The 24,081-nt window shown below is 48.6% G+C and overlaps 1 protein-coding gene across 1 annotated transcript in view; it reads left to right on the top strand.

The window, feature by feature from the left end:
• Window positions 1-613: 613 nt before the first annotated feature.
• Window positions 614-24,081, top strand: part of BECN1 (beclin 1) — a 37,004-nt gene continuing 13,536 nt past the window's right edge. The window contains exons 1-6 of the mRNA XM_075349982.1: window positions 614-719; window positions 12,968-13,092; window positions 13,570-13,634; window positions 14,160-14,218; window positions 17,076-17,166; window positions 17,795-17,931. Coding sequence (XP_075206097.1) covers window positions 12,972-13,092; window positions 13,570-13,634; window positions 14,160-14,218; window positions 17,076-17,166; window positions 17,795-17,931 — 473 coding nt within the window. The 5' untranslated portion in view covers window positions 614-719; window positions 12,968-12,971. The remainder of the gene's footprint in view (window positions 720-12,967; window positions 13,093-13,569; window positions 13,635-14,159; window positions 14,219-17,075; window positions 17,167-17,794; window positions 17,932-24,081) is intronic.

Here is a 24,081-nt window from a genome sequence, read left to right on the forward strand (position 1 = left end):
CTAACAGCCCGTATTATCAGGACCTTGCACCTAACAGCCCGTATTATCAGGACCTTGCACCTAACAGCCCGTATTATCAGGACCCTGCACCTAACAGCCCGTATTATCAGGGCCCTGCACCTAACAGCCCGTATTATCAGGGCCCTGCACCTAACACCCCGTATTATCAGGACCCTGCACCTAACACCCCGTATTATCAGATTATCAGGACCCTGCACCTAACAGCCCGTATTATCAGGACCCTGCTGCACCTAACACCCTGTATTATCAGGACCTTGCACCTAACAGCCCGTATTATCAGGACCCTGCTGCACCTAACACCCTGTATTATCAGGACCTTGCACCTAACAGCCCGTATTATCAGGACCCTGCTGCACCTAACACCCCGTATTATCAGGACCCTGCACCTAACAGCCCGTATTATCAGGACCCTGCACCTAACACCCCGTATTATGGGGGGCCTGCACAACCTATCACTATACAGCAGGTCTGACAGCTCCCGGGCAGCACCGTTCAGACCTTCAATACCAGCGCGGTCTGTGATTGGTCCACTTACCACGTGACACAGCGCGTTTTCTCTGCCCTCAGTTATTGGAGTGACGTCACGTCCGCCCTTCTTCCGCATAGAGGTTGAGACCAGAAAAACATCCTGCAGGCGGATCACAGTGGGATGTTGTCAGCGCCTGGTCTGCCGTGAATCTGTAGGGGCCGGGGAGCAGGTGAGTGCGGGGCCAGTATACGGCCCCGGGGGAGTATGGCGGCCACCAGGGCTTCTCCTGTGTGTGTGTATGTATGTCCTGGGCATGCTGCTCCTTGTAGTACCACATCACATACACCCCCTATTATACAGCGGAGCCCGTATTCATGACTGCCCACCCCTCCTGGACTTGTTTCCTCCCGTGGACATTTTTGTGCTGGTTTGTTTCTCCTCCCTAGGATCTGATCATCTGAGAATTGGCCTTCAGTAAATGGAGACCCCTCTGATCCCATTAGGCTGTGGAGCTGATGTGTCCCCATCCATCATTGCCCCTGTGGGATGATAAAGCACTAATATGCATGGCCGCAGGGACTGTACTGATCGCCATCAGTGAGCGGCTGCCATGTTCCTGCATCATCCACTGGACAAGAGAAAGGGTCCACCCACCAAAGCACCCAAGCCGTTATTTGGTGGGTCATCATGCTGTGGTCACAGGGACTTATGAGGGGTTTGTGGCACATACACAAAAATAGTGCAATTATTCAAGCTGCTTCGTGTCTGCACCCAATACGATAGTTATTCAGATGTCCCCCGCAGTAGATCACTGTCACAGTGGCCAACGCGGTAGGCTGTCCCCAGCGTGCCCATATTGTGTCCCCCCCCCCCCATCAGTCAGACACCAGTATAGTTCCTTTGCACATACCCAGATGCTACAATAGTTCCCCCACATACCGTGATGCCCCCACAGCTTTCCCTTTTCTTTACACAGAATAGTGCACTGATAACTATTCCCCTCTATTCCCACCGTAGCTGCCCGGTCTGTGTGTGGCTCTGTACTGTGTGCACGATCTGGTGAGGTAATTGCGGCTCTAAGACTCAGGCTGAATGGTGGCGCAGGGAGATGACCATTACCGGTCCAGCCTGTGTTCAGCTGTATCTGCATCCTGAGGACACACCTTACATTGGGACCACAGAGAGGGGTCTGACTCACGTACCCCATAGTAGCAGTATGGTCTTCCGTTATTGTTGATATGCCCCTCAGAGGATGCTGCAGTTTTCTTTGGGTCCTAGAGACCCAAATAATGTGTTCATCTAAAATGGTGTAAGTAGCACACGAGGGTGAAATCGCTGCTACAGATACTGCGTCGTGGTCCGCAAGCTTCACATTTCATTTTGTAGAGATATTGGTGACATTTAACAATGTATATACTATTTCCGAGTCTTAGCCTCTCACCTAGCCAAGTCAGACTTTGCACTGACAAGGATCAATACCCCGAAACATGGGGTCTGAAAATTTAGATTCTGGTTTGGCTTTTAACCGGCACGGTGGCTCAGTGGTCAGCACTGCAGTCTTACAGCGCTGGGGTCCTGGGTCCAAATCCCACCAAGGACACCATCTGCAAGGAGTTTGTATGTCCTCCCAGTGTTTGCGTGGGTTTCCTCCGGTTGCCTCCCACACTCCAAAGATATACCGATAGGGAATCTAGATCGTGAGCCCCAATGGGGACAGTGTTCCTGATGCATGTAAAGTGCTGCTATATATATATATATATATATATATATATAAGATTTGACTTTAAAGCCATATGGCAAGGCTTGCTAAAGGGTCCATATTGACTTTAGGATTGGGTGCCACTAGAGTTCAAGTCCTCTTCCTCTCTGAAGAGACTATTTGCATACTCGAATACTCTCTTATTCTCTGGGGGACCCTTATTAATCATTTGTCCCGAAATTGATCGCCATGAGTGTGTACAGCTGCATCTTGTCATGGTGTTTGACCTGTAACATGGCTGTCTTTCACATCCTCCCCTTTCAGCACAGTTTGTCTGTTCCTCACCCAGTTTTGAGCCTCCCACACGGTTTTCAGGTAATGATTGTGTTTCTGTCTACAGATGAAAATGATGATGATTTTCAAAGATGACCAAATCTGCTAAATCACACAGATTTTACAGAAAATTTTAATTTCAGCAAAGTTATTTTCTATCTCCAGATCCCAGATTATTAGGGTATGTGCGCACGTTGCTTTTTACCTGCTTTTTTGCTGCTTTTTCTTCTGCGCTGTTTAATGCCAAAATGGATGTGTTCTTCTATTCAAGCAAAGTCTATGGGAATTTGGGTTTCTTGTTCACACTATGTTGTTCAAAATGCTGCCTTTTTGTGGCAGAACTTTGGTCAAAAACTCAGCTTTGCAGTGCAAAACCCAAATGGCAAAAACAATTGACATGTTGCTTCTTTGAAAAGCTGAGTTTTTGACCAAAGTTCTGCCACAAAAAGGCAGCATTTTGAACAACATAGTGTGAACAAGAAACCCAAATTCGGGGGGCGTGTCCTGGACATGGCGGCGTGAGGAAGCTTGTTCCCAGAGCTCCTGCGCCCACAAAAGACTACAGTTATATCCCGCTGACCCCGCTTACCCAGGATGGCTCCAAAGAAGAAACCGGGTAGTGCTGCAGCTCCTGCCTCCCCCACGGCGTGTCAGAACTCCCAGGGGAGCATATCCAGGTACCTGGCGGCGTCTGGGACTGAGCCTCCGCTGGCGGCCCGAAGCAAGATGGCGCCGGTGGGCTCGCGGCCCCCTCCGACGGGGAATTCCCCAGGCGCGGTCCGGCGCCCTCCCACAGCCAGCAACATTGCACCGGAGACCAGCGGTGGGGAGGAGCGGCGCAGGGCCCCGGCACTGATACAGAAGGGAGACAGCCCAGGTAGGGAGGGCTGGAGGGGTGGGGGGGGAACCGCGCAGCATTCCTCGCGGCCTGCCTCCATACATGCTGCTGCGGGGGAGGCGGAGACCTCGGCCCCTGGGGGATCATGCGATCCGGGAATACCTGCCATCCTCTGCACCCAGGGGTCCCCCCCCCCAGCTGGAGCGCACAGCGCCCCTGTCCTTAAAAAGCACCCTGCCCTCTGGCCCTCCGCAGGAAGACATAAATGCTCTCAGGGAGCTTATCCTAGCCCTCCCCAGCAAAAAAGACCTGGAAGATGTAGTGGCCAGAATTGAATCCTCCCAACAGATGGCGCTGTCCACCCTGAGAGAGGAAATGGTGGTGCTGGAGGACAGAATTGAGGCAACGGAGCAAGCACAGGAGTCCCTGGAGAGCAGAATGGAGCGAATTGAAAGGGACTGTGAATCTTCTAATGCCCACATCAGAGACCTAGCCCTGCTCCTGGATGACCAAGAAAACAGGAGCAGGAGAAATAATGTCAGGCTGAAGGGTATACCGGAGGACTGGCCCCAGGATCTCCTGCGTTCTAAAGTCCTGTCCATTTTCAACATGGTCACAGATCGTCCGCTTGAGGCTACTTATCTTTTTGACAGAATCCACAGGGTTGCCAGGCCCGGCACCAGACCCACGCCCTCCTCCAGGGATGTGTTATGCCGCCTACATTACTATGGAGACAGAGAAAAGATCCTGCAGGGGGCCTGGGCACACGGCCCTGTGAAAATAGACGGTGCTATGGTAAAGTTGTTCCCGGACGTATCCAGCCGCACACTGTATATGAGGCGTCTGCTGCAACCTCTCCTGATTAGAATAAAGGAAGCGAACGCCACCTATAGATGGGGCCACCCCTTCCACCTGATTGTGCGTAAGGGGGACTCGGTGTTCCTTCTGAGGAGGCACTCGGAGCTCCCGAATCTCTGTGCCTTTCTGGATATTTCGGACTGCTCGGTTCCGGACTGGACGGCTTGGGAGCCTCAGGCCTATACGGAGCAGAGGAGGAGAAAGGGGGGAGCCACCCCTGCTCAAAGAGAGGTCCAGTGAGAAAGAAGGCTCTATTTGAGCAAGATCTGAGTGGAGGAGTGCCTACAACGGAGGCAATGCTGGTGGTGAAGGAGACGGGAGATGGGAGGGTCTTCTGTGAGCCTACGCCTCAGAGGGAAAGAAGAGAAAAAAGAAAAAAATGACAATCTAGGCGTTAAATCAATTCTAATGGACACAATGTTCTGGGGGATGTCTAAAACATTTGCGATGGTGGATCCTAAGATAGTGGGCTGGGGGGGGTGGGGGGGGCAAAGTTTCTATAAGCTTGTTCTGGGGGGTGGGGTTAGTGGGAGGTTATTTGGCGGACCCTTCCTTAGGTTTGGGAGGGAGGGGCCGGCCAGCAGGAAAAAGTAGGGCACGGGGTAGCGCTCTGGCCGTGTGTCGGTTCGTGTCCCCGTTTTTCCCTTAAGTAGTCCCTGGGCTGGTCCCCGGCTCTACGAACAGTATATTAACTGTTTCTCTACTTTCCGGTTATCTTCTTGAGTTTCTTTTTTCTCTTTTTTTCTAATCTCGAAGTTTTCTTCTCCCCCTTTTTTTTTCTCCCTCTCTCTTCTCCCCTGCCCCTTCTCCCCCTCCTTTTTTTTTTTTTTTTTTTTTTTTTCTCTCCTCTCTCTCGCCCCTCCCCCCCACCCGGGTTCCTGTGACAGAGCATGGTGAAACAAAAGCAGCATGAGCTACGAGTGGGCTCATTGAATGTCAAGGGACTCCACAGCTCGGAGAAACGCTCTATACTACTGAACCTCCTATGGAGAAACCGAATCCAGGTCGCCTTTCTTCAAGAGACACACTACTGCGAATCCAGACCATACAGACTCACGGACAGAAGGTATCCAATAGTACTCCACTCACCCTCCCCGGATCCTAGATCAAGGGGCACAAGCATCTTGCTGTCTAATACGCTCCCCTGGGAACCGTTAGACTCTCGGTCGGATGCCGAGGGAAGGCTCCTAATGCTCAAGGGACGCATTGTTTCTCAAATAGTCACCTTTGTGGCAGTTTATCTGCCCAACAAGGGTCAGTGTGCCGCCTTGATACGCTATCTTGAGCAGATTGAGGAATTCTCAGAGGGTACCCTGATTCTGGGGGGTGACTTTAATGTCGTGTTGGAACCGTCGAGGGATAGCTCAAAGGGGGTGTCCAGTCTCCCACAAAAGGCACTACGCCGGATGAGAAGGGGATTACATGATCACCAACTGATAGACACGTGGCGATTGATGCACCCATCAGACAAAGACTTTTCATTTTACTCAGCTGTTCATAACTGCTATTCACGGTTGGACCTTTTCCTCCTCAGACATGGGGACCTTCATTCTCTGGTGGATGCGTCGATTGAGTGCATATCCTTTTCTGATCATGCTCTGATCAGTCACTATTTCCCTCGACTGTTCCATCAGAAGACAGGGACAGTGGATGCTGAACACTTCATTACTTGCGGACCAGGCGACGATGCGGGAACTGGGGGAGGCCTTGACTACATATTTTGACAACCACAGAAAGGGGGAGGTGTCCCCTAATATTGTCTGGGAGGCGCACAAATGCGTGGCAAGGGGTCTACTCATCAAGCATGGTTCACGTTTGAAGAGGGAACGGGCAGCGGAGGTCACATCTCTCTTAGCCGAAATAAGGGAGTTGGAAGTAACACATAAGGGGTCTTTGGAAGGGGAGATAGGAGTCAGGCTGGGTAGGAAGAGGGAGGAATTGCGTACTTTACTATACCACAAAGCCAAGGGAGCACTAGCCAAGTGTAGAAGACACTTCTACGAATTTGGTAATAAGAGTGGCAGGGCACTGGCTCGTGCCCTGAGGACTCAGAGGGCGAGGGGATATGTCCCTAAAGTGCAAACTCCCGGAGGGGGGTGGGCCACATTGCCGAAGGACATCGCATCCGCCTTTAAAGACTTTTACTCCTCGCTTTACTCTATAGACGAGGGACGGTCCGAGAGAGCTGGGGCGGAGCTGCGGCAACGCATAAGGAAATATATCTTGGATTCCGGCTTGAAACATTTTAAACCTGAGGATGCGGCGGCACTGGAGAGGCCCATCTCCGAGGAGGAGTATTGGTCCGCAATCAAAAACTCCCCCACAGGCAAGGCCCCGGGCCCAGATGGTTTCCCCTTGCAATACTATAAAAAAATGGGCACTCTACTGCTTCCCCCATTCCTTTCAGCCTTTAACAATATCCCATCATGTGAGGCAGCCCCGTTGCCGAGGGATTCCTTAGCCGCTAACATAGTAGTCATCCCTAAAGAGGGCAAAGATCCTTCCTCCTGCTCAAGTTACAGGCCAATATCCCTCCTCAATACGGATTTGAAGTTCTTTACTAGAATTATTTCGGACAGACTGTCCCCGCTGATAGGGGAAATTGTTCACACAGACCAGGCAGGGTTTGTAAGGGGAAGAGAAGCAAGAGACAATACAACTAAGGCGGTGAATTTAGTCCATAAGGCTAAAACGGAAGGGACGCCACTCATGCTCTTGTCGACTGATGCAGAAAAAGCGTTCGATAGAGTTAATTGGATATTTATGGAGGAGGTATTGCGAGTGGTGGGGCTGGGGAGGATGATGTTCAAGTGGATCTGCTCTCTGTACAGCATCCCATCGGCAACAGTTAGAGTGAACGGTCTCAACTCAGATAGATTCCCCATTCTTAATGGCACAAGACAGGGTTGCCCCTTATCGCCCCTGATCTTCATTCTGACCCTGGAACCCCTACTATGTCGAATAAGAGGAAACATTAACATATCGGGCCCTAGAGTTGACGGCTCCAACTACAAAATTGCGGCATATGCGGATGACCTACTCTTTTTCATAACTAATCCACAGGTTTCCCTCCCCAACTTATTGAGAGAGTTGGAAATATACTCATCTCTTTCTAATTTTAAAATCAACATGTCAAAGTCCGAAGCTTTAAATGTATCTCTACCCCAAGAACAGGTAGTCTCGCTTCAATCTGCATTTAGGTTTAGGTGGTCTAGTCACTCCCTGAGGTACTTGGGGGTCCAGTTGGCAGCGGACATTAGTCAACTCTACAAATTGAATTATCTTCCTCTCTTGCAATCTATTAGAACAGACTGCGCAAGTTGGGGGAAGGGCTACTTTACTTGGTTCGGGAGGTGTGCAATATTGAAGATGAACATACTTCCTCGGCTATTATACCTCTTTCAGTCCCTGCCGATTCGGATCCCGGGCTCCTTTTTCGGGGATGTGGCTTCACTACAAACTAAATTTATCTGGGCAAATAAACCGGCGACAATTTCCCGTTCCCTACTGTGTAGACCTAAGAGCAGAGGAGGTCTGGGAATCCCCGACTTGAAAAAATACTACTGGGCTACTCACATGGTCAGGGTACTAGACTGGTGCCGCCACTTTAAGACAAAGGCATGGGTGGCACTGGAACAGAGTTTCTCGGACATACATCTCCCGGCCACTCCCTGGCTTTTGCACTTTTCCCCGACAAATTTGAAATCTCACCCACTTATTGGAGCCACCCTGGAATGCTGCTCGAAAAACGAGATTCGGCGCATTCTCCTTCCTGTGCCCTCTTGCATGTCGCCCATATTGGGAGATCCGGAGTTCCGCCCTGGCCTCTCGGACCCTGTCTTTCGGGGTTGGGTTCAGGGGGGTAGATTTAGAGCTTGTCACCTGGGAAGAGGGGGGGGATTGGCTACCTCTTGAGGATATCCGTAGTCTCCTGACCCCGAATCCCATGGGGAGATGGAGAGCGACGCAACTGAGGCATTTTCTGCGCTCCCTCCCCTGCTTCACTCAGTATGCAGGGCCCCCCACGAGGTTTGAAAAACTTTGCCTAGAGGGGGGTGTTCTTCGGCATTCGCTCTCCTTAGTGTATACCATGCTAGCAGACCCAGGAGACTTGCCCATTCCGGCATACCTGCAGCAGTGGGAGAGGGATCTGGGGATGGCCCTAACTGTCACGCAAAGAGACAAAATTTTAATGTTAGCACATAAAACATCGATCAGCTCCAGATTGCTGGAGGCCAACTATAAACTGCTGGCAAGGTGGTATAGAGTCCCGTCTAGGCTGCATAGGATATTCCCCTCAGTGGACCCTGCGTGTTGGCGGTGTGGATTGGAGGAGGGTGACTATGTACATGTCTTCTGGTCATGTCCCTCTTTGCAGAGGTTTTGGTCAGAGGTGAAGCAGGTAATCAGACAGGTGACCGGGACGAAGGAGACACTGGACCAGAGCTGTTTTTACTACAATTAACGGGACTCCCGATCTCTAAATATAAAAGTTCCTTGCTGAGATTCCTAGTCATGGCCGCCAGGTCCTGTATTCCTCTTGGCTGGAAGTCTACGGACCCCCCCACGGTGGCTCAGTGGGTATCAAGGGTCAACGACTTAATGCACATGGAGGATTTGACATCCTCTCTTAATGATCGCCGGGGGACTTCTACAGGACATGGCTTCCATGGATGGAGTTCACCTCCTCTACAGACCACATAAGACTGCTCTCTGACCCGCGGGAGCGCCCTGGTGGGGGTGTGGGGTAATCCCCCTGGAATCCCCCCCCCCCCCCCCCTTTTCTCCCAAACCCCCCCCATTCTTCCCTCTTTCCCCCCCCCCCCCCCTTTTTTTTTTTTTGTCTTGTCTTTTCCCTCTCTCTTTCTCTTCTTCTCCCTCTCCCTCTCGGTCTCCTTTCCCCCCCTCTTCTCACCTTTTTTTCCTCACCCCCCCCTTTCTCTCACCTTCTCCTGTTCCTGATACACACAACTTATGATGTTCTCTTTTAGGACTTTCTTTTCTCTCTTTCTGCTAAATGTTCTTCTTTCTTTGTATAGAGTTGGTTCTCAAAATAAAAGGTTAAAATCAGACCAGACTCGTAGGGATGGCAGACGGGATGCATAAGGATACTGGAGGTCAGGATTTATGTCAACGTTATATCCCTGATATTTTTCATGTTGCTCCTTGTGGAGCAGAAAGTTTTTCAATGTCACGAGTTGGTATGTAAAATAAAGAATTTAAAAAAAAAAAAAAAAAAAAAAAAAAGAAACCCAAAGTCCCATAGACTTTGCTTGAATAGAAGAACACATCCATTTTGGCATTAAACAGCGCAGAAGAAAAAGCAGGTAAAAAGCAACGTGCGCACATACCCTTATAATGGGTGAAGCCTCCCTCACCGCTCGCCCGTCCACCGTCCTCACTGCCCGCTTCTACGCGCCTCTTCTTGTCGTCTTTTTCTCTGCTTTATCCTCATCCTCCTCACTCCGTGGCCTCCGTCGCTGCACACTGCCATCACTCAGGAAAGTCGTGGAGGAGACTTCTTTTGTTCATTTACTCTGCATTTTGATTAATAAAATGAGCTCTTAACACTCCCTATCTTTTACGTCATTCTTATTTTTCCGCTTTTCCCCTGAGCCAAACACAATATAAGTTGATGACTGTATTAACCTATGGGTAAGCCAGTAGTACGCATAATGTGACGCATTTCATGACAATTGCCCTTCTGCACTTTTACCCAGATAATTTATTTAGATTTTTTTTTTCTGGTTGTATTTTTCATTATGGCACAAAAAAGTTCATGTTCCTTCTTCTTCACAAACACTGATTCCATGATGATAATGATTGTGCATCAGCGCATTTCCTCCAAACCTTATCTAAGGAACCCTGCTGCTATAGACGTCCTTATCCAGATGCTCTTCAGCAGGGTTGGGGAACCTTTTTTCTGCCGGGGGCCATCTGAAAATTTTTACCAACCTTCGGGGGATGCACAATTCAATATCAACTTGCAAATTGCCCTTAGATATTTGGTCAATTATTTAACTCACCCCTGCTGTGGTGGTTGGAGCTGCTTCTCGTTGGTGCGGTTGTGGTGATTGGTGATTATGATCATGTTACTTCTCACAACTGCTTTTTCCAGGTTTATCTGTCTGGAGCGCAGTCATTTCTTTGTGATAATAAGTTTTGTAAATCATATACATCACATAGGAGACAAAGGGACTGCTGTACATACATCACATAGGAGACAAAGGGACTGCTGTACATACATCGCATAGGAGACAAAGGGACTGCTGGTTCCATAGACATCCATGGGGGTTGGGGGGTATACAGCACTAGAAGGCATGAACATCACTGGGATGGTGGGGCTGACATGCGTATACTGTGGGATGAGAGCACTTAGCATGCTTCCCCACCCACGAAGTAAGTCCTCAGCACACTGGCAGTGGCCAGCTTGAGGACCTACCCCTTCAGTGTATGCACACGCAGCGTTCAGGAGTGAACACTCCGTTCTCGCCGTGCACGTGGATATTTAAAGGACCAGCAGCCTAAAAGATGCTGCTGCCGCCCAAGAACTGTGTTCCCCAGGAATTTGCGTGGGGGCCACCAAAAGATAACCGTAGGCCAGAGATTCTCTACTCCTGTTCTACAGTCAAGACAGTCATTCACTTAAAGGGTTATTCCCATGTGATTTATATAGTTGTCGGCAGTGTGAATATAAGCAAGTTAAAGGAAACTGTCAGCATAAATTTTGCTTTAACCTAAAAGTTTCCCCCCTCTGCAGCTCCTGGGCTGCATTCTAGCAAGGTTCCTATAGTTTTTCTGCCCCCTTTTAGACCAAATTAAGTACTTTATAAAGTTGTACCTTTTGGTATGCAGATCTTCTAATTATCCATGGGAGCGGGCTGTCTGGTGTCCGTTACTGTCCCTCCTGCTGATTTACGCCGTCCCCCCAATGCTCCATTTCATACCTCAGGACGCCGCCCAGTGCGCCAGATGTCTTGCGCATGCGCCGTGCCACTGTACCGGGACTGTGCACTGTGGGACTGCTGGTGACATGTGCGCAGGCACTAGATTATGGGCGGCGCTGTGATTGTCATCAGCAAGTTCCCGCCCATAATCTGGTGCCCGCGCTTTCCCCTCTGCCTCCAGTGTTCTGCGCAAGCGCTGGCCAGATGACCCGACGTCACCTCTTTCCCATCTTGCCCTGGAGCAGGAAATAGATGGGAGGAGCGGAGCAGGACACCACCGGTTACAAGAGGTGACGTCGGGTCATATGGCCAGCGCTTGCGCAGAATGCTGGAGGCAGAGGGGAAAGCGTGGGCACTAGATTATGGGCAGGCACTTGCTGATGACAATCACAGTGCCACCCATAATCTCGTGCCGGCGCAACATGTCTTCAGTGGTCACACTGTGCACACAGTGGACAGTCCCGGTATAGTCGCACGGCACATGCGCGGGACCTCGGGCGCACTGGGCGGCGCCCTGAGGTATGAAATGGAGCGTTGGGGGGACGGCGTAAATCGGCAGGAGGGACAGTAACGAACACCAGACAGCCCGCCCCCATGGATAATTTAGAAGATTTGCATACCAAAAAGTACAGCTTTTATAAAGTATTTATTTTGGTCTAAAAGGGGGCACAAAAACTATAGGAACCTTGCTAGAATGCAGCCCAGGAGCTGCAGAGGGGGGAACTTTTAGGTTTAAAAGCTAAATTTCTGCTGACGGGTTCCCTTTAACGGTTTACTGGATTTTTTTTGTGCCTTTCATCTGTTCTCCTGCTGTCATCTTCTGTATTTATTTATTTATTTATTTTTATGTATATTTTCTTTACTCTGTCATGAGGATTTACCATTACTCTAGTTCAGCAGCTTTGGCCGACTTGCCTTGATGACATATTAGCCGTTCCGACATTCAGGCTGGCCGGGATCTCCGGATCACTTGTGGTCACTTCTCTCAGCCGCAGTCATTTTGCACCGTGTAGAAGCCATTCTACAGTACAGCTGAGACAGTGATTGTTATGGCCAGCCACGCTGCTGGAATCTGTCAATCACAGGCGCCCACCCTCCAGCAACAAGAATTGCTACATATGAGAAGATACATACTGTACCACCAGTTTGTAGAATGAAGGAGCTTAGAGCTCTCAAACCAACAACCATAGTGCCACCCAATATTATTATATAGTATTAGAGCGCCATTTATTCCATGGCGCTTTTACATGTGAAAAGTGGTATAAATAACACAAGCAAGTACAATAATGAACAATACAAGGCACAGACAGGTAAAGGAGGGGAAAAGACCCTGCCCACGAGGGCTCACAGACTACAAGTATCTTACACTTTGTAATCCATGGGCCATGCAAAGGTTTTGTGTAGTGCTGAAAGGTACCTGATTAAGTTGAGATGATCAAAAAGATTCTCAGGACCCTTGTCTAGTCGTCATATTGGTAGACCATGGCTGCTGGACCATAGCCGTGTGAATTACCACCTACCTGCCAGAATCCTCAAACCCTGATTTGAAGGCCCATTTCAATGTCCTCACAGATGAAATCCCACCATGCTTACTAATCAGAAGAGCCGCCAAGGATTCTGGCAGCTAGAAGGCCTTTCTTAGGGCTCTGGTCCAGCGACCATGGTCTACTGATGTGATACCTGAACCAGTGTCCTGCAGATCTTTTTGATCATCTGTAGTGTTCACTATTATTGCTAATACGTTTTGATGCAGGTTGCCTCATTCATTCATTTGATTATTCTGTCTTTCCAACGTTCTTCAGGAAAATGGAGACTTCTAAATCCTCCACAATGCAAGTGAGCTTTGTATGTCAGCGATGCAGCCAGCCATTGAAGCTGGACACCTCCTTCAAGATCCTGGATAAAGTCACCATGCAGGAGCTTACAGGTGGGTCACTTGGTCTTCTCGAGAAATTGTCAGATGCTTGTGTGATCACATCTACGTAGGAGGCTCTGACGCAGATTCTGCCCAAAATGCTAGACGATATTACCTTCATTTATCATTGTTTTGGCCAGTAAAATGCTGGAAACCTTGAGGGAAACCCAGCAGACCCCTTTATAGATCAGTAGGGTCCATTGTGCACTGTCATTGAACACTTGGTCCTCTGTATCAACAAAGCGATAGTCATGTATTCTCCATTTATTGTTCCATGGACAGTAAATGGTGGTACACCTCGTCCACCATCTGTCCATTCACATGAAGAACTCAGGAAACATTATTGGGATTGGTAGAAATCCCAGCACTTCTGTGAATAGCTGAGATTGGCGCACCATAACCACATATATCAGGAGACCCAGCCTGAACAGAATGTACTCACATCTGTAGAAACCCACTCAGTTCTCATCTGTCCATATTGCATTACAGCCCCACTGGTGTCAACGGCTGCAGTGAAACCAGGGGAAACTCGAGAAGAGGAGGTAACTACTGAGGTAATGCACTGACATGTATCTGTAGCCATTATATGATTACTATGAACTTACAAAAATGTATTATCGTGGCATATTGGAGGAGCTGTATGGAATGTTCTGCAATGTTACCTTTTTTAAAGGGAATCGGTCACCATGTTTTTGCTCCTTCATCTGTAGAGACAGAGACCCTGATTCCAGTGATGTGTCACTTACTGATCTGTTTGCTGACATTTTGATAAAATTACTGTTTTCTCTCCTGCAGATCTAGCAGTTATAGAGCATGATGAATATGTTGGACTACCTGGCAGCACACCAAGTAGTCCTGTAATAATCTACTGCTGATTAATCAGTGATTTTATCAAAAGTACTCTAAGCAGCTCAGTAAGTGACACATCGCTGGAATCAGTATCTCTGCCCCTACATTATGCTGCCCTCAGATTAGGAGGCAAAAGCTTGCTGAGATTCCCATTAAATCTGTACTGACTATTTAATTTTTTTTTTTTTTTGCTTGTGAAAGATTAGAAATTATTTTATTTATTTACATAGGAAACCTTTGTAGAAAACAGACCAGATGGAGTTTCCAGAAGATTAATCCCACCTGCCAGGTACACATTCTATATAGAAAATTAAAGGGCTAATGCCAGGAACAAGGTGTAGATCACTGAAGAGACCATGGGTTGTCTAAATAGAGACGGCTTATCTTTGCTAGTAATCAGGTCTTCCAGTTTTACATGTAGACAGAAGTTTCTTTTTTTTTTTTTCTCACCAATTTCCAGTAGGGAATTGGTGATTTTTGAAGTCTGGTAGCAGAGACTGAGGCTATGTCCGCACGTTGCTTTTTACCTGCTTTTTTGCTGCTTTTTCAACTGCAGCGTTTAATGCCAAAATGGATGTGTTCTGCTTTTCAAGCAAAGTCTATGGGAATTTGGGTTTCTTGTCCGCACTATGCTGTTTAAATGCTGCCTTTTTGTTGCAGAACTTTGGTCAAAAACTCTGCTTTGCAGTGCAAAACCCAAATGGCAAAAACAATTAACATGTCACTTCTTAGAACGCGCGCTTCTGGCAGCAGCCGGCCGAAGCGCTGCGCTCTAATACGCCACGTGGGCACGGCTCCTGCACAATCTCCATAGATTGTGCAGGGGACGCAGGACGCATGCAGTTACGCTGCGGTGCAGATCGCAGCGTAACTGCATGTAAACACGCAACGTGGGCACATAGCCTGACAGTAACTATTGATCACCCCATTACAGATTGCACATGATGATTTGTGCCTGTGAAACGAGCACTGTGATGGGACAGGTTTATCTATCCAAGTTTAGGGACTTCCAGGGCAATATTCCCACCTATTGAAATGGTTCTTCGCACTCAAATACACGATGGCAATCTGCTCTGAATAATTTTTGCTGTGATTTCTGATGTATTTCTGGGGCGGATTCCACATGTCTTTGTTTAAAAAAAATATATATATTGTGTGTGTGTGTGTGTGTGTGTGTATATATGTATGTGTATGTATGTATGTATGTATGTATGTATGTATGTGTGTATATATATATATATATATATATATATAATAATATAGGACTTACCTGCCTAGTCGCTGTGGCCGGCGAACCGCCTCCTTTCTAAGGGGGAGGTTCGTTCGATGTCACTAAGCAGCCGTCCAATAGAAGGGGAGGAGATGAGCAGGCCGACCATTCCGCCCACCTCCTTCCTTCCTCATTGCCAGCGGCCGCAGGTGCGGTGAGGTTCCTCGCTCCTGCGGTGTCACTCACAGCGATGTGTGCTGCCTCAGGAACAACAAACAACATCGTACCTGCAGCATCAACGATAGTCTGGATTAGAACGACCGGACAACGATTAGGTGAGTAATTTTGATCGTTTAACGGTCGTTCGTGCGTTTCACACGCAACAATGTCGCTAACGAGGCTGGATGTGCGTCACGAATTCCGTGACCCCAACGACCTCTCGTTAGTGATGTCGTTGTGTGTAAAGCCTGCTTTAGACTCTGTAGTGAAGATACTCTGAAGTAAACCATGAACTTGTCCTGTCAATGATCTTGAAACGGATGAGCCAACAATTGCTGTATGTGCAGCTGGCTGTTCATCATTTCTGGTGACCCGTGTCATACGAAAGAGGTCCATTATAGGATGTTTTTCGATCACAAAGAGGATATATAAAACCTTTCTGAACATGCCTTAAAGATTCTCTCCTTTTTTACTGTCTACCAGCTATTTGGTGGTTGCCAAGGTAGAGATGCATTAAGGCTTAACCTCACTATGGCAATACGTGGGTGCCATTGCAGTAATTCTGGGTCACTGGAGATGGCCATGTGCAGTCAGCTTATATGGTTGAATGTATTTTTAAGGGTTTACCATTAGTTATGAGCAAGCACTACCTTGCTCGGGTGCTGGTTACTCATTAAGAGCAGTTGATGCTAGTTTGGGTGTGACTTGAGCACCTGGGTATAATGGAAGTCAATGGTGGACTTGAGCATTTCTTCAAAAGATTTCCTGTTAAAAAAAAAATATATGCTTGAGTCCCCCATTGACTTTCATTATACTCTAGTTGCGCCCATACTGCTCTTACTGATTACCCAGCACCTGAGCATTGTAGTGCTTGCTCATCACTACTTGCCACATTAAAGAAAGTGGACCACAAACTCTCTTTTATATACTGAACAAATAAATACCGTGTAGGTACTGTCCCTTTTCAGATCCTGCAGTGGCTGCTTGAGTCTGTGTTTTTGTTGTAGCGGTGATGTCACGTTGACAACATGGATCTCTGCTGCAGCCAATTCTTGCGTGCCACAGATGTGCCAAGATTGACAGAACAAGCCACTGAGCTCAGTGATTGACTGCAGTGGTTGTGCTTGCTGGGGACTTGACGTCACTGGTGTAGCCAATCAGAGGTCAGTCTGAGCCAAGGTAAACTGCACAAGCTGCTAAACTTATGGATTGGCTGCAGTAGTAAGTTTCGGATGACCATACATGACATTAGAACATTTCGGCAGCCAAAACACTTTTAAGACCTGATCGGCGATGGTGATCGAGCACCGGACCTGGGGAAGGAGAGAGTGTTTGCTGTTTTGTTATTTTAGGTACATTAGAGCAGTTAGGATACACTTTCCTTAAATAATGATATTTATTCATTTATATAGCACCATAAATTCTGCAGTGCTTTACATACATCAGCAGCACTGTCCCCATTGGGGCTCACAATCTAAATTCCCTATCTGTATGTCTTTGTTATGTGGGAGGAAACCGGAGACCCGGAGGAAACCCACCCAAACATGGGGAGAACATACAAACTCCTTGCAGATGTTGTCCTTGGTGGGATTTGAAACCAGGACCACAGCGCTGCAAGACTGCAGTGCTAACCACTGAGCCACCGTGCCGCCATAAAAGTGATAAACTCTTTTAAAAGTGCTGTAGTGTTAATACGAGACATACCTTTTGCCTTTAGGATGATGTCCACAGAGAGTGCAAACAGCTTTACCCTGATAGGCGAAGCATCTGATGGTGGCACCATGGAGAACCTAAGCAGAAGACTCAAGGTAGAGCTTTACCATTCAAGCTATTGCTGGCACTAAAAGGTTTTCTGATTTTAGTTATCCCCGTGTATTGCTGAGGGATCGGCTACAGAGCCCCCCAACTGATCCTGAGAACGGGGGGCCCAAAGTCCACTGTGTAAATGAAGTGTTATGAGCATGTGCAAACACTGCCCCATTTAACGTTAATGTTTGCACATGCTAACGTAGGCCTTATTAACCAGCAATTATACGTTTTATCACCAGGTTTGTGGATTTATGCAGTATGAGACCCGATCAGTCGTTTTGTAAATCTTTAGACATGTAGAGGAGTGATGGACAGAGTCCACGAAGGAGGAGTACACCCCTCAGCTCAGAGCGTCTGTCCCCATTATGTCTGACTATAAAGAAAGACACCAGAGGAACGAAGGAGGCCAAATGGAGTCTAAAGTTGTCCTCATTATACTCTATCCCATTCTGCTCTATGCTGGTTGTAGGCCTAAAGTTCACACCAAGTAAATTAGAAAGATGTAGAACTTTCAGGTCAATGCTCCACTGATTAAATAAACCAGAAAACCTCTTTAGTTGCAAATTTTAATAGGGAAAGTGCATAGGAAAGTTCAACTGAAACGTGCATTTCTCTCTCGTGTTCCAGGTGACGGGAGATCTGTTTGACATCATGTCGGGTCAGACAGATGTGGACCACCCTCTTTGTGAGGAGTGTACAGACACCCTCCTGGATCAGCTCGATACCCAGCTGAACATCACCGAGAATGAGTGCCAGAACTACAAGTATGTGGCATCATGGACCAGTGTGTTATATAGAAAATATGTTTGTATCAAAGAAGAACAGGCATTGTAGTGAGACAACAAGACTGATCAGATCAAAGAGAACCGTATTCCTGCATAACCCCATTAACAGTGCAAAAATCGGAACATGTATATTTTTGGTTGAGACCCTGCCAGTATCGCATATGATTTGTGGAAATTGCATTAATGTGACTCATTTCTCCACTTCTAAAGAGGATTTTATTTTTTATCATCAACCCCACCTTCCCAAAAAAAAAAAAAAAATAGGGGTAAAATAGAGGTTGGGGGTAGTGTGTCTTATGGTCCAAATGTACTTTGCTCACTGGGGGGTGGGGGTCCGTGGCGGAGCAGGGCACAGGAGGCATGAGCGGGGTCGCCACTGCAGGAAGCCAGCAGCGGAAGAGGCAGTGACTATTACTTTCCCTATTAAAGGGAAATGAATATTCACTGCTGCCCATGATCATAATCTCACTAATCTATCGGCATCAAGGTCAGTGATATTAAAAATTTTCACCGCCATCTATGGGTGTGGGGAGCAGTGAATATTAATTTCCCTTTAATGGGAAAATTAATATTTCATACTCCTGCCAATGCCGGCTTCCTGCAGCGGTGACCCTGCTCCTGCCTTTGGCGCGCCTGGAACTGGGGGCACATGGCAGTGACATCCTGCTCTGCAGGTCACTTGCACGCCGAATTAAGTTGACAGCATTAGTAAAGGACGCCACACGCCTGGGGAGCAGAGGCATATATACCAGGATTGGGCCATGATGGGGGACATATATAACAGGATGGGCCCAGGATGAGGATATCTATTGCAGGATGGGGGACATATATTCCTGGAAGGAGCCCAGCATGGGGCACATTAGTACAAAATTCAGGGACATCACCCTCATAACAGTGTTAGTAGCTGATCCCCCTCCCCCATAAGTTTGTCATAACCACATTTTTTTTTTCCCTATTTTCATCTAGCCCTAAAACCTAAATGCATTTTATAGTCCAAAAAAATGATACTTATTAAAAATCTTCTTGGTTCTCACAAATAGAGGGAATTTTCCATTTATATTGTAAATTTCCACCCCCCTGAAGAAGCAAAATCACAACTATGCGAAACACGCGTTTGGGCTCTTTTATATCTGACCACTTGGTTTGGTGCGCCTTTTGATGGGTAAGATGGATTCCTCAATCCAAGATACATGAGATTTTGCTGTTGGGGACAGGCTTCTGATATGACCACTTGATCTTTATTTGAGATAATGGTGCCTTCCCTTTCCCTCTAAAAATGTGTGACTTATTTCATGTGGAATTCATTTTCTATACCCATCTCACCTTATAATCCTATTGCCTGATTGCTAGTGTGCTGTGTATGTTAATCCTATATAATACTTGTCTATGTATATTTATTTTAATAGTGTTACTGTTTTTAGCCATTTAACTCCTTTTGGCTTTTTGTGAAGTCATATACTGTAGAGTTGCTTTTGGGTCTTTTTCAGTACATTTCTGATTTTGATATGGCTTTCACCTTTTTATTAAGATGCGCCCTTCGGAATTTATTTATAGTGTATAGCTCATTGCTTTGGTTACTGGCCACCTATCTAGGCAGAGCAAGCAGTCTCTATGTTGTACAGCCTGGCTACACCACTGTTCCATCTGCATTTTTCCCTTGCAAGATAAGCAAAATGCGCCGTCTGTCGCGGGCCCCGCCGTCTGTCGCGGGCCCCGCCGTCTGTCGCGGGCCCCGCCGTCTGTCGCGGGCCCCGCCGTCTGTCGCGGGCCCCGCCGCGTTCCGTTCACCTACAGATATAGAAGATTCTGTTGAATATACCTGTGCATGCTTATACAGGAACTATTTCAGCACATGCATAAAAAAGGATGGAGAATTTATCCCCTTAGTATGTCACATGACTGCCACCATCTTGATTGCAATGTATCTTTGTTTACATTGCTGATACTCAATTATTGCTCGAATTGGAACACAGTTTAGGGCTATAATGTGATCAGTCCTTTTTAAAGGGAATCTGTCACCAGTTTTTTTGCCACTTAACATGAGAGCAGCATAATGTAGGGGCAGAGACCTTGATTGCTGTGATGTATCACTTACTGAGCTGCTTGCTATAGTTTTGATAAGATCAGTTTTATCAGCAGGAAATTATCACTAGAGTATTAGTAAACCCAGTATCATTTAGGCCTTCATATTCATGAATTCTATATAACCCCACCACTGCTTAGCAGCTTTTTCTTTTTCGCTCCTAATTGGGAGACCCAGACAATTGGGTGTATAGCTACCGCCTCCGGAGGCCGCACAAAGCACTACACTTAAAAGTGTAAGGCCCCTCCCCTTCTGGCTATACACCCTCCCGTAGGAGTACGGATTCCTCAGTTTTAGCTTTGTGCGAAGGAGGTCAGACACGCACGCATAGCTCCATTGTTTTTAGTCAGCAGCAGCTGCTGACTATGTCGGATGGAAGAAAAGAGGGCCCATACAGGGCCCCCAGCATGCTCCCTTCTCACCCCACTGTATGTCGGAGGTGTTTGTAAGGTTGAGGTACCCATTGCGGGTACGGAGGCTGGAGCCCACATGCTGATTCCTTCCCCATCCCTTTTTACAGGGCTCTGGGTGAAGTGGGATTTACTGGTCTCCAGGCACTGAGACCGTGCTCCATCTACAGCCCCTGGAGAAGATGCTGGATTGGAGCGGAGTACATCAGGGACATGGCCCTGCTTCCTCAAGGTACTCTGTGTCCCCGTGCATTTCGCGCTCACACCGCAGCATGCTGGGTGTTGTAGTGCGCCGGGGACATCAGCGCTGCGGCGCTTGTGCCATGGCCTCATTTCAGCTTCGCTGAAGCGGGCACACTTTTGGGGAACGGTCGCGCCGGCCGCTGGGACTGCGGCGCGGCTGGCACTTGTGGTGCGCCGGGGACTTCAGCGCGGGCCGCGCTTTTACGGCGGCCGCGCTGATAACTCGAGTCCCCGGCTTTTGCGGCCTGGTTCCGTTCGTTCCCGCCCCCAGACCTGCCAGTCAGGAGAGGGGCGGGACGCTGGTCAGTGCATCAGCGCTGAGGGCTGGAGTCGTTTTTACATACTCCAGCCCTCACAATAGGCACAGAGGGGACACTGTTTCCCGCACTTTTGTTTGGGAACTCCCACGGGCCGCCCCTCTCCACAGACGCCGGCAGCCATTCCTGCTGACACGCTGAGCTGCAGAGGGGAGCCGGGGAGACCCAGACAAGGAATTCTGCGCCTCTTACCCGCTATTCAGCGGGCGTTAAGCAGCCCTCCGGGCTCACCCCCTCTTGTGCCAGTAGTAATCTTAGTATTTTGTTCCTGCAAATACTTTGTACTGCATAGCGCTGGTCGCCTTTTGGCTATAGACTCTCTCACATTGCAGAGAGCTAACAGCATGTCGTCCACAAAACGCAAGGGTCAGACATTATATGCTTCCTGTACCGCATGTGGGACTTTTCTACCGGCAGGCTCCAATGACCCCCATTGTGTGCAGTGCTCGGCCCCTGTGGCACTTGCATAGCCGGGACCTCCGCTGGACGTGACCCAGGGTGTACCACCTGTGAATGCTGTCCAAGTGACAGGAACTGAGTTTACAGCTTTTGCTGACAGAATGTCTCTCACTATGTCACAAATTCTTGACACATTGCGGGCCAGGCCTGTACTTCAGGCCACGGACACTGTGCAATCATTGCCCCCTGGTCCCCCTCAGCTGAATTACTTCCAAGCTCCGGGACGGGCACATACACCTCAGGGTGAAGACTCTGACTCGGACGATGGTCCCAGGCAACCTAAGCGGGCTCGCTATGAGAGGCCTTCACATTCATCTCAATGGTCAGGATCCCAGCGAGATGAATCTATGGGTGATGAGGCGGACGTAACTGATCAGGATTCTGATCCTGGGACCGCTCTCAATCTAGATACACCAGATGGTGATGCCATAGTTAATGATCTTATAGCATCCATCAATAAGATGTTAAATATTTCTCCACCAGCTCCTCTGGTAGAGGAGTCAGCTTCGCAGCACGAGAGAATCCATTTCAGATATCCCAAGCGTACATTAAGCACTTTTCTGGACCACGCTGACTTTAGAGACGCAATCCAGAAACCCCACGCTTATCCGGAAAGGCGTTTTTCTAAACGGCTTAAAGATACACGCTATCCTTTTCCCCCTGAGGTGGTCAAGGGTTGGACCCAGTGTCCAAAAGTGGATCCTCCAATTTCCAGGCTTGCAGCTAGATCCTTGGTTGCAGTTGAAGATGGAGCGGCACTTAAAGATGCCACTGACAGGCAGATGGAGCTCTGGCTGAAATCCATCTATGAAGCTATTGGAGCGTCGTTAGCGCCATCTTTTGCTGCCGTATGGGCACTCCAAGCTATCTCAGCCGGGCTTGTGCAAGTCGACTCAGTCACACGTGCATTTGCCCCGCAGGTAGCACCATTGACCTCGCAAATGGCGGCATTCGCGTCGTACGCGATTAATGCTGTTCTTGACGCTACAAGCCGTACGGCAGTGGCGTCAGCCAACTCCGTTGTTTTGCGTAGGGCCCTGTGGTTGAGACATTGGAAGGCAGATTCTCATTCCAAGAAGTGCTTAACCAATTTGCCTTTTTCTCGTGACCGATTGTTTGGAGAGCGTTTGGATGAAATCATCAAACACTCCAAGGGTAAGGACTCATCCTTACCGCAACACAGACAAAACAAACCCCAACAGAGGAGGGGTCAGTCTGGTTATCGGTCCTTTCGAGGACCGGGCAGGTCCCAATTTTCCTCGTCAAAAATGACTCAAAAAGATCAGAGACGCTCAGATTCTTGGAGGTCTCAGTCACGCCCAAAAAAGACAGCCGGAGGAACCGTTGCCAAGACGGCGTCCTCATGACTTGCAGTCTCCGATTCCCACACCCTCGGTCGGTGGGAGGCTTTCCCACTTTGGCGACATTTGGCTGTCACGCGTCAAAGACCGTTGGGTGAGGGATATTCTGTCTCACGGATACAGGATAGAGTTCAGTTCTCGTCCGCCAACTCGTTTCTTCAGAACTTCTCCACCACCAGACCGAGCCGATGCTCTGTTGCAGGCGGTGGCCGCTCTAAAGGCGGAAGGAGTGGTGACCTCCGTCCCTCTTCAGGAACAAGGTCACGGTTTTTACTCCAATCTGTTTGTGGTCCCAAAAAAGGACGGATCGTATCGGCCCGTCCTGGATCTAAAGTTGCTCAACAGACACGTAAAAGTCAGGAGGTTCCGGATGGAATCCCTACGCTCCGTCATAGCCTCAATGTCTCAAGGAGATTTTCTAGCATCAATAGACATCAAAGATGCGTATCTCCACGTGCCGATTGCGCCAGAGCATCAGCGTTTCCTACGCTTCGTCATACACGACGAACACCTGCAGTTCGTAGCGTTACCTTTCGGTCTGGCAACAGCCCCCCGGGTCTTCACCAAGGTCATGGCAGCAGTAGTAGCTGTCCTGCACTCGCAAGGTCACTCGGTCATCCCGTATCTAGACGACCTGCTTATAAAGGCACCCTCTCAAGAGGCATGCCAACACAGTCTGAAAGTGGCACTAGACACTCTCCAGAGTTTCGGGTGGATTATCAACTTTCCAAAGTCTCATCTAACCCCGACCCAATCACTGACTTATCTTGGCATGGAGTTTCATACTCTCTCAGCGATAGTGAAGCTTCCACTGGACAAGCAGTGTTCGCTGCGGACAGGAGTGCAATCTCTCCTTCAGAGCCAGTCACACTCACTGAGGCGCCTCATGCATTTCCTAGGAAAGATGGTAGCAGCAATGGAGGCGGTCCCGTTCGCGCAGTTTCATCTGCGCCCTCTACAATGGGACATTCTACGCCAATGGGATGGGAAGTCGACGTCCCTCGACAGGACTGTCTCCCTCTCTCAGACTGCCAAGGACTCTCTGCGTTGGTGGCTTCTCCCCACCTCATTGTCACAGGGAAAGTCGTTCCTACCCCCATCCTGGGCAGTGGTCACGACGGATGCGAGCCTATCAGGGTGGGGAGCGGTGTTTCTCCACCACAGGGCTCAGGGGACGTGGACTCAGGAAGAGTCCACCCTGCAGATCAATGTTCTGGAAATCAGAGCAGTCTATCTTGCTCTGCGAGCCTTCCAAC

Source organism: Anomaloglossus baeobatrachus, chromosome 5, assembly GCF_048569485.1.
Source record: "Anomaloglossus baeobatrachus isolate aAnoBae1 chromosome 5, aAnoBae1.hap1, whole genome shotgun sequence".
In the NCBI taxonomy this organism is placed as follows: Eukaryota; Metazoa; Chordata; class Amphibia; order Anura; family Aromobatidae; genus Anomaloglossus; species Anomaloglossus baeobatrachus.